Here is a 13609-nt window from a genome sequence, read left to right as displayed (position 1 = left end):
TGATGCTGTGGGCTGGGGCTGGTGGCTGGGTTCTGATGCTGTGGTTTGGGGCTGGTGTCTGGGGACTAATGCTGTGAACTGAGGCTGGTGGTTGGGGACTGATGCTGAGGATTGAACCTGGTGGCTGTGGACTGATGCTGATGACGGGCTGGTGGCTGGGGATTGATGCTGAGGACTGGGGCTGGTGGCTGGGGACTGATGCTGAGGATTTGGGCTGGTGGGTGGAGACTGACACTGTGGACTGGGGCTGAAGCTGGTGGCTGGGGACTGAGGCTGTGAATTGGGGCTGGTGGCTGGGAACTGATGCTGTTGGCTGGAGTTGGTATTTGGGGACTGATGCTGAGGATTTGGGCTGGTGGCTGGTGGCTGATGCTGAAGACTGGGGACTGATGCTGAGTATTGGGGATGGTGGCTGGGGACTTATGCTGTGGACTGGGGCTGGAGACTGATGCTGGTGACTGGGACAGGATACTGATGCTGGGGACTGATGCTGGGGACTGAGGATGGTGGCTGGGGAATGATGCTAGTGACTGGGACTGGAGACTGAAGCTGGGGACCTAGGACTGATGCTGTGGACTGGGGCTGGGGCTGGTGGCTGGGGACTGAGGCTGTGAACTGGCGCTGGTGGCTGGGAACTGATGCTGTTAGATGGGGTTGGTCGCTGGGGATTGATGCTGAGTACTGGGGCTGGTGGCTGGGGACTGATGCTGGGGATTGAGACTCATAACTTGGGGATTGATGCTGAGGATTGGGGCTGGTGGCTGGGGACTGATGCTGTGGGCTGGGGCTGGGAACTGATGCTGTGGGCTGGGGCTGGTGGTTGGGGACTGATGCTGAGGATTGGGGCTGGTGGGTGGTGGCTGGGTACTGATGCTGTAGTCTGGGGACTAATGCTGTGAACTGGGGCTGGTGGCTGGGGACTGATACTGAGGGTTTGGGCTGTGGCTGGAGACTGACACTGTGGACTGTGGCTGCGGCTGGTGGCTGGGGACTGAGGCTGTGAATTGGGGTTGGTGGATGGGAACTGATGCTGTTGGCTGGGGTTGGTGGCTGGGGACTGATGCTGAGGATTGGGGCTGGTGGCTGATGAGGAGGACTGATGCTGAGGATTGGGGGTGGTGGCTGGGGACTTATGCTGTGGACTGGGGCTGGTGGCTGTAGACTGATGCTGGTGACTGGGACTGGGGACTGATGCTGAGGACATGCTGAGGACGGAGGATGGTGGCTGGTGAATGATGTTTAGGGGTGAGGACTAAGGCTGGTGACTGATGCTTAGGACTGAGCTGAGGACTGGGGCTGGTGGCTGGGGACTGATGCTGGGGACTTGGGCTGGTGGCTGGAGGCTGATACTGAGGATTTGGGCTGGTGGCTCGAGACTGACACTGTGGACTGGGGCTGGGGCTGGTGGCTGGGGACTGAGGCTGTGAACTGGCACTGGTGGCTGAGAACCGATGCTGTTAGATGAGATTGGTCACTGGGGATTGATGCTGAGGATTGGGGATGATGGCTGGGGACTGATGCTGAGGACTGGGGACTGATGTTGAGGATTGGGGATGGTGTCTGTGGACTTATGCTGTGGACTGGGGCTGGTGGCTGGGGACTGATGCTGGGGACTGATGCTGAGGACTGAGGATGGTGGCTGGAGCATGATGCTTAGGGCTGTGGGCTAAGGTTGGTGACTGATGCTGTGGACTGAGCTAAGGACTGGGGCTGGTTGCTGGGGACTGATGCTGGGGACCAGGGCTCATGACTGGGGACTGATGCTGAGGACTTAGGCTGGGGACTGATGGTTAGGACTGAAGCTGGTAGCTGGGGACTGATGCTGAGGACTGAGGCTGGTGACTGGGGACTGATGCTTAGGGCTGAGGACTGAGGCTGGTGACTGATGCTGAGAACTGAGCTGAGGACTGAGGCTAGTGGCCAGGAACTGATGCTGAGCACTGATGCTGGTCGCTGGGAACTGATCCTGAGGACTGAGGCTGGTGGCTGGGGACTGATGCTGATAAATGAGGCTGAGATTGGCTGGGGTGAGACACACTGGGGTTGGGGGAATGAGGCTGAGAGCCACAGGTGGGCCAGGGGGAAATATGGCACACATGGGCTGAGAGACACTCATGAAGGCCAGAGAAATGGGGCTGAGAGATGCACACAGGGGTTGGGGAAATGGGGCTGAGACATAATGGGGTTGGGGGATTAAGGCTGAGATCCATAGGTGGTCCTTTGAATGGAGAGATGCAGGTGGTCCAAGAGATTGAGAAACATAGGGGGTCCTGAAAAGAGACAATGGAGTCTGGAGGTGGAGAGACCTGGAAACCTCTAGAGATGGAGAGACACAGGGAGCCTGGAGAGCCACAGGGGTCTCAGAGAACCACAGAGGGGCCTGGGGATGGAGAGACATAGGTTGGACTGGAGTAATGCAGTGGGGCCTGGAGAGACACATAAATTCACATTTTTCCCTGCACAAAAGCTTCTCTTACTATATATTAACTGGTTATGATGATGACATTGGTTATGTTTTTATGTAAACAGGCATGTTCCAGACAGTGAGATCTACAAGAATAGTGAAGATCCTGCCCAACAGAAGATCCTGCCCAGTGAGACTCAAATGTTTCAGTGGCTGCCCGTTACAGAGAAACCACCATATAGGTAAGAACAGACTTACAAACTAACTGGCCTGTACCTAGTGCAGAGGGATGGGAGGGCCCCAAAAAGAAGTGAATCATTCACCAGGATTTCTGTTGCTGGCCCTGCTCCTCTCAGCAGCTTGAAAAAGTCCCTCCAGGCCCTAAGAGGAGGGTGTATCCTGCCCTCCTTCACAGACCCCAACCCCTCAACAGACCCACCCACATTAGGGCTGCTTCCAGAAATTTCCTGGGCTGGTTTTCCACCCCTGTCCGTCCCTGTTACAGTATATACTCCAACCCCTTGAAGAGTTTTAAGGAACACCTCTAAGGTGAGTAACATACTTTTCTCTAGACCTATACTAATGGCCATATTCAATATGGGGTGAAAAGTACGTTATTGGTGATAATTTATCGTCGATTATGTCATTTTTGCCTATTTGCAATATCCCTGCATTCAATTTCATTGGTGCGAAAAGTCAATGTAAAAAAACGGGGATACTTTTTTGCTTGCCTTTAGCAGGCGAAAAAAAGTGCAGAATTGGGGTTTAGGGGTGCAGGCTTAAAAAAAATAGCCTGCACCCTTGGGAAGGCCCCCTTAAAATGCTCTGTGTTAAAAAAAGTTTAAAAAAAAAATAGGGACACCCCAAAAAATGAATTTACATTTTGTAGTTAAAAAAAAAATAGGAAACACACTTCTTAATTAGCAGAATTGAGTCCAGAGGGGTTCACTTATATGCGACAGATGTTTTCTTCATTGCGGGAGTAGCAGCAGGTGCATTTTTGCAGAATTTTTAAAAATCATTTCTTTGACTTAAAAATATGCTTACTCCCATTTTCAAGTACCCCAAATTTGATGGCCATAGTTGTTTTTCTCCCAAAAAAACTTCTAAATGCTCTTCTGCATCACTTTCATCAAAGCCACATTTATGCACCTGCCGTGGCTATTTACAAAGCTGACTTTCTTCTGCAGGCAAAAACGTGGGTACCCATAGTGATCCCCCATGTCTGGACATCTTTAGGGGGGTCCTAGGATGATTTCCCAAAAATTCCCGTTTTCTTTCGCCGATCCAAGTTTCGCCGGTTCCAGATTTCGCCTACTTTGGAAGTGAATACGGGGAATAGCGGGCACAAGCATGACACTTTTCCACCTGGAAAACAGGTGAAGGAGGCGAAAAGTCCAGCAGGCAAAAAAGTCTGGACTTTTCGCCTCAAACTGAATACGGGCCTATACTTGATATTACATTTAAATACCTCTGACTTCCATCCTTCTGTTATAACAGCATAGTATACATTAATAAATAACAGTTACAGCAAGTGTATATTTACTAAGAATCATATCTGGCCATGTTTAAACAGTCTGTCCATCGCAGGGACTCGCAAAAGTATTTTACACCCCAGATCATGGATTTTCTAAGAATCTTGCTTGCCTGTCTATTTTCATATGATGGTACAGTAATACTGATTGTGTTATATAGTGTGTGAGTACAGTCACACTGGTCCCTTCTCAATAGACTCCACTAAGCACTGTACAGGTCATTGTCTATTTATCTATGTGGACAGAATTATAACACAACATTAAAAGAACATAATAAAAGTCAGTAGGTTACATGCCCTCTGACATAGAATATTTGTCTGAGCATGGTCGCTGGTGCCCGGGCAACTGGAGAAAAAGCCACAAAATGCCCTTGTCTGACTAGCCACCCCCTTTATACCTTCTAGGAATGCTGACCGAAGGTGCCTGTCTCTGAGTCTACATTTGTTTTGTGACTCCCAGTGGTGATCATTGGGATGCGCAGCTCGGACAGATGCACAGACTGAAAACATTGACCACTTGTGTCCATTGCCACAACAGCATCCACCTCTGAATATGGCCCTCAGTGTATCACAGGGGCACTTGCAAACACATTTTACTTGAAATAAAATGAAACTCAACAGCTGCTATCTCTGGATTCCTGTTAGAGTCTATTTGTTACAGACCTGCTCTGCAGTCACTCACTGGAAGCTGTTCTCTGTACTGATCCAATCAGCAGCCCTACTAAGGAGCTTAGTGTCTCCATATAATGCAAACTTAAAATTTATTCCTCTCATTTATTCAGTAAGACAAAAACAGTAAAACAGACAGTTTGACAGACAACATACAATATGTGATTGATCAGATCACAACTTCCTCATTAGAATGAGACAGAGGAACATTCTTCAGGACAACAGTGTCTAAAGCCACTGAACCATGAAGGCAATTTACAATGGGCTTTCTCATTATAATAAGACAGAGGATGCTAAGCAGATTTATTGCTATTAACTCTTTGGATTTTAAGCATATTTATGGCTATTAACCCTTTGTATCCCACTTCTGACACCAGTAATGTTCTCGGTGGAACAAGATTAGAGTCTTGGATACGAAGACATTAATCAAGCCAAAAAAACAATTTTCTAAGTTAATAAGACATTTATTACAAAGTAAAAGAAAATATATTATTAACACTTAACTTTCTCATTTACTTAGGACATAAATAGTTAAATTCCCCTCCAACATCTTGGAGCTGGAATCTTGCATATTGAGAGAAAAGCAAAGGCTGAGCCTGATGGATGTGCTTTGTCTTCAACTTTTATACCATCCTGACAGTGAGCTTCCAACACAACTTACAAATATGGGTATAAATCTTTTTAAAGCTATCTATTGGTTAAATACTGATAAGAAAGGTATAACAAACTAGGGCATGCATAGAAACCTAAAGACAACCCCTTGAAGAATTATGGCATGTCTAGTTTTCACGTTCCTTTGTACTACCTAATGCAATGCCTGACCACCACCTAATCCCTGATACATTCATAAAAGCATTGCACACATCATGACTTTCAACAGCCATTTTTGCTCTCCTATGAAAAACTTCAGAGTGGTAACATTGGAATTCCAGAAAACATACTAGGGAGGGTTGAGTTACTTGTCTGAACTCCCATTGGTGTACACTGGACAGAACTTTGACACGGGGAGCCAGTTCTGGGATTTCCACTGGATGGATTTGGATGAAAACTTCAGAGGGGTGGCAATTGGTCTGGGATGCCTAATGGAGTGGTTGGGTTCCAGTTGGACCTCACAGTGGCATGCACCAAGTAGAACTTTGACCCAGTGAACCTTATCTGGGCCTTCCACTGGATAGATTTAGACAACATCACATAATAAAACTAGTATATATATATATGCAAAGTTAGTGTCCGGCACTTACTATACCAGAGATGAATACTGCCCAGGTGTTCTAGTCCTAGAAGAGCTGCAATCCACTCCCCGTTTACATCAGCAAAAAAGGGACATCACTCAGGGTCTTGAATATGCACACAGTCTCTGTATTCAAATAATCAAAAACATCTAGTTGACGTTTGGTGTATATAAGCACCTTTGTGAAGACAAATATAAAAAGTCACATACAGTACTGTAACAATACACCTAAAGCAAAAGAATAGTCTAACTAACCCCTCCTTAAGTAAGGAACACTGGCACTATAAACAAAAGAACAAAGAGCATGCACAACCACACCACAAGTAGTTAACACAAAAAAATAGAAATATAAAAAAGAACAGACAAGATAAGAATAATGCAAGATTGAGAAAATAGTGTATCCATGAAACAACGCACCTAATAGAAGTTAACAATATAAAATATACCCACTACGGAACACAGCTTAAAAGCAGAAATAGTAGCATAAAACATTTAGTTCCTATCATGCAATAGAAAAAGTACTGATGACACACTTAATAAATCTTAAAGTAATTTCCATAACTGATGAAGACTTAATAGCTGAATAAACACACAAAGCAACAGTAAATAAAAAAAACAGTTCATTATAAGAATCAATTCCAACAGTTTTTTTCATTAAGGCCCTTCAGAGAAACTGTGTCCAGGCGCAAAATCCATTTTGCTTCCAATTTCAACAATTTTTTGTTTCTGTCTCTCCGACGCACTTTCTTCCCGGACTTGGTCTATGGTCATGTACTTTAAACAGGATAAGGTACTGTATAACTCCTTTCTATAAAGTGTTTCAATACTGGCTGATAGCTTGTATGACTAGATATAGCTGCTCTGATTGACATGAAGAGCAGGTGACAATGTGTCTGATTGGAATGTAGCGACTGCTATGAGGATGGCAAAAAGAAGATCCCGTGTCCAGATATCTGTACATTACACAGTTGTCACATTTATAGTATCCCAGTTTCCTAATGGTAGTCCTCAATTTACAGCAATCAAAGTTGGTGATATCTAGAGATGAGTGGGTCCAGTTGTCAGAGAACCAGATTTGAGGAGAGAACCAAGTCTGGCTTGGATTTTCCCATCTGGCTCAGATTTGAAAGTAAGGCAAAATGTCAACCTCCCATTGATGGATTCTTGTGGGTTTTGGATAACTATGAAAGGTACCCAGTCATAGGCACCATGTCACTCCGTCTGTGGAGAGTGTAGTGAACGGATGTGCTCTGTCCATTCAAGAGCTGCTGTATTTGACCAGGGCAGGGGCTTCTGTGTCCGTCCAGGGCAGGGGCTGCTGTGTCCATCCAGGGCAGGGGCTGCTGTGTCCATCCAGAGGCTGCTGTGTCCACTCAGGGCAGGGGCTGATGTGTCCATCCAGGGGTTGTTGTGTCCATCTAGGTCAGGGGCTCCTGTGTCCATCCAGGGGCTGCTGTGTCCAACCAGGGCAGGGGCTACTGTGACCATCCAGGGTAGGGGCTGCTGTGTCCATCCAGAGGTGTGTTATTCTTTTCTTAATCAGAAAAAATCTTGTGACACTGTAGGTCATTGATACCACAGTGTAATATTTAAAATTGGTATAAATTGATGTGTGTGCTGTACGCCACTTCATTTGTGTTTGTTAATATGGAGAACAATCAGTTGAGAGGAGAGCAGGAACCACATACTATTGGTGGAGCTGCTGCTAGTGGGACCAGTCATGACGATACTAGTCCAACTACATCTACTAAAGCCCATAGATACCCAAGGGCATACAGGGCTTAAGTCAGGGCATCTAAAATCAAGCAAACAATGTTTTACAGTGTTAAAGAAAAACAAATTAAAAGCTACGGTAGCTGCAGAGAAACAAAAAAATTGGCAATATGCCATTTACTACACGAAGTGGCAAGGAAAGGATAAGGCCTTGGCCTTTATTTATGACTGGTGGTTCTGCATCTTATGATGATGTAAGCCCTACTCCTTGTAGAAGTGTCAAAAATTAAAATTGCTAAGGCTCATGAACCAACTGTGTGCTCAGAAAAGTCACAGATCCACGAGGAGAGTCCTAGTGTGTCCGCAGCTGCCATGTGTGAGCCAGACCTTTCTAATACTGTACTTGAAGAGGATCCTCCTTCCACCATTTGTGTGCCCTCTGCAAATGTGGGGATGAGCAGCACAAGTCAACATGCTGATGTAGAAATCGAGGATGCTTATGTGGAATTGCAACAGGAGGATGAGAAGGATATTTCTGTAGTTGGCGATAACAAGGATGATGAGGATGTTGATGATGATGAGGATGGTGATGCTGAGGATGTTGGTTGTGTAAATCAGGCAACAGTTGTTGCCTATGGTAGGAAAAAGTCCATTGTTGTCATTCTGGGGCAAAAGACAAATAACTCCACTTCTCATGTGTGGAATTATTTCCACCCAAATCTGGACAACAGTTGTCAAGCCATCTGTAATGTTTGCCAAGCAAGAGTGAGTAGAGGTAAGGACTTTAACCATCTAGGAACCTCCTCCCTGTTACGTAACATGCCGCGCATTCATCAAATTCAAAAAGGTTTTTCAAATTCAGAAACTTTGGCTAAAAACATAACAATCAGTCCAGTGTCACCTAGCTACTCTCTATTAGATCCAAGTGCCTGCAATCTCCATTACCAACACCTCCATCATCATCATCATCAACATCCTGAATTGTGATTGGAAGTAGTCCTGCATTCAATTTCATAAGAATAACTGACTACTCTCCTATCCATGATTCCTCAGAAGGATCCTTGAGTGCTATGCCTATTGCTGCTGCTGATGTGAGTGGATCTTCATCCCAGAAGGTGACCAGGAAGAAGACTACTTTTAGTAGTTTAACAAAACAATTGACTGTCAAACAATCCTTTGCATGGGGGAACAAGTATGACAGCAATCACCCAGTTGCACAGCAGATTACTGATGCCATAGCAGCTATGCTGCTATTAGATGTGAATCCAGTATCCACCATTAATGCAGTGTGTTTTAGATAGTTAATTGAGGTCCTGTTTCCCCGCTACCATGTACCTTCTAGATTACACTAAACTAGAACAGCAATTCCCAGTCTGTACAAGGACATTGAAAAAACTTTATTAGTGTTCTCTGAAATGCCATTGTGCCCACTGTCCACTTAACCACTGATATGTGGACAAGTGGGACAGGGCAATCTAAAGATTACATGACTGTGGCAGCCCACTGGGTAGCTGTATTGCCTCCAACAGTGCAAACAACAACAGCAGCAGCATCTAACAAATGCCAGCTCATTCAAAGGCAGGCTACTCTGTGTATCACTGGTTTCACTAAGAGGCATCCCACTGAGAACCTCTTAGAAAAATCCAGGGAAATCATTGTAAAATGGCTTACCCCATTTGGACTCTCCTCGGGCTTTGTGATTTATGACAATGGCACCAATATTGTCGAGCATTACATCTGGGCAAATTTGAACACCTCCCATGTTTTGCTCATACAATTAATTTGGTGGTGCAACTTTTTTTAAAAATGATGGGCATGCAGGAAATGCTCTCTGTGGCCCAAAAGATTTCAGGACATTTTCCACATTCAGCAGCTGCATGTCGAAGATTGCAGCACCAGCAAGTACTGTTAAATTTGCCCTGCCTTCAGCTGGAACAAGAGTTAGTAACTAGTTGGAATTCTACCCTCTATATGCTTCAGAGGAAGGAGGAGCAGTAAAAAGCCATACAAGGCTACACAACGGCCTACGACAAAGGGAAAGGAGTAAGAATGTACCTTAGTCAAGTGCAGTGGAGAATAATTTCTGTGTTTTGCAAGCTTCTCAAACCCTTTGAACTTGCTACATGTGAAGTTAGTTCAGACACTCCCATAAGTCAAGTTATTCCCCTAATCAGACTTTTGCAAAAGCAGCTGGAGAAACTGAAGGAGGATCTGAAACAGAGTGATTCCATTAAGTATGTCAGACTTGTAGATCAAGCCCTTCATTCACTTTGCCAGGATCCAAGGGTCATCAAACTCTTGAAATCAGCTCACTATATTTTGGTGACCATACTTGATCCTACAGTAGGTTTAAGTCATACCTTGTGTCTTTCTTACTGATGTACATAAATCCGATGAGATGCAAAGAGCTGTTGGTGAAAAAATTGTCAGCTCAAGCGACATGTGACACAGCAGCATCTCATCCTTCAGTTTATGCGTGTCCCAGGAAAAAAACATTTTCCATTGCTGGTAAGGCAGATCAGTCAGCAAAACCTAATGACATCTGGATGGGTCTGAAATAACTGCCTACAATTAGTGACATGTCTATCATGAATTTATCTGATATGGTCAAAAATCAGAGAATGGTGGATGATTATTTTAGGAATCGCATCCTAATAGGCATGTCAGACAGTCCATTTCACTACTGACAGGAAAAGAAGGCAATTTGGAGTCCCTTACACAAACTGGCTTTGCTTTACTTAAGTTGCCCACCCTCCAGTGTGTACTCTAAAAGAGTTTTCAGTGCAGCCGGGAACCTTGTCAGTGATCGGCATAGGAAGTTACTTCCCCAAAATGTGGCAAAGATGATGTTCATCAAAATGAATTACAAATTAAAGAGGAAAACCTTTGCCGGCAATTAAGTAACAAAAAACAGGTGCCTGTAATGGTGGATTCCAGCTGGGACAAATTAATATTGTGTGAATAAGAGGATATACACACTGATGGGAATGATGTTGATGATGACAACATCTGATCTTACCAATGTTGTAAAGCCAATTTGTGTATGGGATCATTGCCACCAATGTCCACTGTGCATTAGCAGCTTGTTTTGTGGGGGTCCAAACAAATGAATCATTTCAGCCAAAAGTGGCAGTCCCTGAAGTGATTGGTTTATTAAACTGTGAATGTCCCGTTTCATATATACAGCATAAGGGTGGGTTTGAGGGCCCAAGGACAATTCCATCTTGCACCTATCGATTCCTACCTATCTATACACACTAAAATTGTTGCTATTTAGTGTTATGAGTTGCACAAGAAATAATTGCTTTCAGACTTTGATTGTGGTTCCAAAGTACAAAAAGTTATTATGCACCATAAAAACAGATAGTTACATGCTGTGATCTAAATACAATTAGCGCAAACAAATTATATAGACACAGGCATTACATACGCACGCACTCTGGATCCAGATCCCGGCATCAAAGATGAAACCTCCTTCAACAGCAAAGCAAGAAGACTAGCATCTCATTTCAGAGACGCTGCATATATACTCTAGCAGAAATAGGCAATACAATAGAACAGATTGGCATGATTTCATTGTTCTTCTTTCTGGTTCTTCTGTTACAGTACAGTTCATAGGTCAATTCGTATGGTCACATTCCAGCCTCCAACAGCTCTTTGTGTCCATTTTCCAAATTCTGAACCATCAAGTTGATGGTGTGGGCAAATATAAGCAGCAGCACAGAGCATCTTCCTGCCAGGCTGAAGTAACCTGAGGCATGTCGCCTGTTTTTGATAAATAACTTCCAGTAGGCCCAGCAAACATCACAGATGCTTGGAGTTCTAGTTCAGCTGAAGAACTACAGGCTGCTTTCCTCTAATGTAAACAGCAAGTCTTGGTCTCATTATCCCTAGCAACCTCCCTTAGTACAAAGTAAATGTCTATTTACAGTATTTTCTAACAACACCTCCACAAGCAAGGCCACCTCATTTCTTTTAGATGTATAATAAAAATCTAAAAACCTTCTCCAGATCAAAGATGTCTTTTAGGAACTGAAGAAATTGATCCTAGATTGATCTTACCTCATAAATATTTTTAAGAGTCAAAACATTAAAATAAATTAATTAATAACTAATCAATCCTTCTGTCCTTTCCCTGTCTTCAGTCTATAAATATATTCCAACTCCGTCGGGCCTCTGACCCAGTTAAGGAAAACATTCTTGGTTTTTAAAATTCCTAGGGGTCGTATAGTTTATTAAACTGCCATCCTGTCTACCACTGCAATGCCACTCTGTGCATGTTGGAAGCTGAACTGCCACGTGTTAGTGCCACCCACTGTTGTCACTTAGCTTAGTCAGCCAGCTAGCTGGATGCAACCTTTTGGCCCTAAACTAGATAAAAAATCAATATTGTGAGCTGTGAGGTGATCACAATTGACTGGAAATGACTGGAAATAAATGCTATTGAGGTTAATAATACTGTAGGAACAAAAACCATCCCCAAATATGTGATTTTAGCTGTTTTCATAATTTTTTTAGAAAAAATACAGATCCTAAACTAAAACACAGAAAAACCAGATGCAGATCCAAAACACAAGGAGATACATATCCAAAACCAAAACACAGGAGCCGACGAACATCCCTATTATTAATATAATTCTATATTGGTTTCCAGGGGTAAATGTACTAAATTTTGAGTTTGGTCAAGTTTTTTCTTTTGAATCTCAATTTGCATTGTCGAATCTCGGGTGATTTTCTCGTTTTTCATCTCGCAAATTTACTATGTAGTGAATTTAGCTGAAAGTGAGTTTTCCGATGGTGATGCAGATTGAGATATCTCTCCCCAAGTTTCAAGTTTAGATGAGATTACTCACCCGAGATTGCCGTGTTATCTCTGTGCAAAATTCTCCCAAGCTAGCAGCCTGTACATATCAGTGAATTATGTGAAGGCTGCTTGTGTGTTATACCTGTTAAAGAAGGGTTAAATAACAAAAATTATGTAGGATCCACCCCACCAAAAGCATAATCAGCCCAGTACTGGTCAGGCAGTCCTGGTTCCAAAAATTACGGGGAACAAAATGAGTAGGGTTCCCCCTGTAATTTAGGAACCAGCATCTGGCTGCAGGGACAGTGCTGATTTTAAATATAGGTGGAAAAAAATTGCGTAGGGGTCCCATTATATTTAAAACCAGCACAGGACCCAAACCAACCGGGTATAATTCCACAGCCAGGAGACCCTATTACAAGGTCTTCCTGGTCAAAGCATTCTCACCCCAAGCTGGACAAACCAAACCTGGGATCTAAGCGGAGGTGGGGACCCCCCAAAAAAGGGGTCCCCCATCTCCAGAAACACCAGGCTTGGTCTGAAGTCCGGGGCTCTTCCCTGCACCCCTGGGCTGTGGGTACAGGAGTAATAAAGTGTAAAATAGTAGAAAACTATTGTATTTTACAGGTACCATCATGCCTGCCCTTTGGCACTTGTGGAATTACAAGTGCCAGCAGGTGGTCGGCACCTGTACCCCCACTATAAATTAAATAGTTATAAAACCACTGTACAGACACACCATTTCCAGTAAAACTTTATTACATACACCTAACCAACTCACACATACTTACCTGTACCAGCTGGTCTGTCCTCTTCTCCCATGTAGATTCCACGGATGTACCTGTAAAAAATATCCCATACTCACCTCAATCCTGGTGCCGCTCTCCATAGCATCCACATTCTTTCAAAAAAGAAAATGACTTACGCGATCCATACTAACAGGTGCAAGTATATGTTGTCACATATACATGCACCTTACAAAATGTCTGTACTGCGACTCCAGCCACAACGTGTGTACTCAGTACCATCATCAAGTCCATCTTGGTATACCATTCCTAAGGGTCTATGCTGCGACTCCCGCCACAGTGTGTGTACTCAGTACCTTCATCCCGTACAGGAGATACCAGGTCTCATCAACATCTGGTACTTGTGGATGAGGAGGATGTATATCCAGGCCCCTCACCTCTGGTCCATTTCCCAACCCGGGACCTTGACTTCCAGCTCCTCGATAGGAGATCTCCTTAATAGGAACGT

At 44.2% G+C, this 13609-nt stretch overlaps 1 protein-coding gene across 1 annotated transcript in view; it reads left to right on the top strand.

Moving 5' to 3' along the window:
* Window positions 1–13609, top strand: part of LOC148507433 (galactose-3-O-sulfotransferase 2-like) — a 73807-nt gene that overhangs the window by 34015 nt on the left and 26183 nt on the right. The window contains exon 3 of the mRNA XM_088446146.1: window positions 2530–2646. Coding sequence (XP_088302272.1) covers window positions 2530–2646 — 117 coding nt within the window. The remainder of the gene's footprint in view (window positions 1–2529; window positions 2647–13609) is intronic.

Source organism: Taudactylus pleione, unplaced genomic scaffold, assembly GCF_031769625.1.
Source record: "Taudactylus pleione unplaced genomic scaffold, aTauple2 ptg000393l, whole genome shotgun sequence".
Lineage (NCBI taxonomy): Eukaryota > Metazoa > Chordata > Amphibia > Anura > Myobatrachidae > Taudactylus > Taudactylus pleione.
Note: the sequence above shows the minus strand (reverse complement) of the source record. Positions and strands in the feature narration are given on the sequence as shown.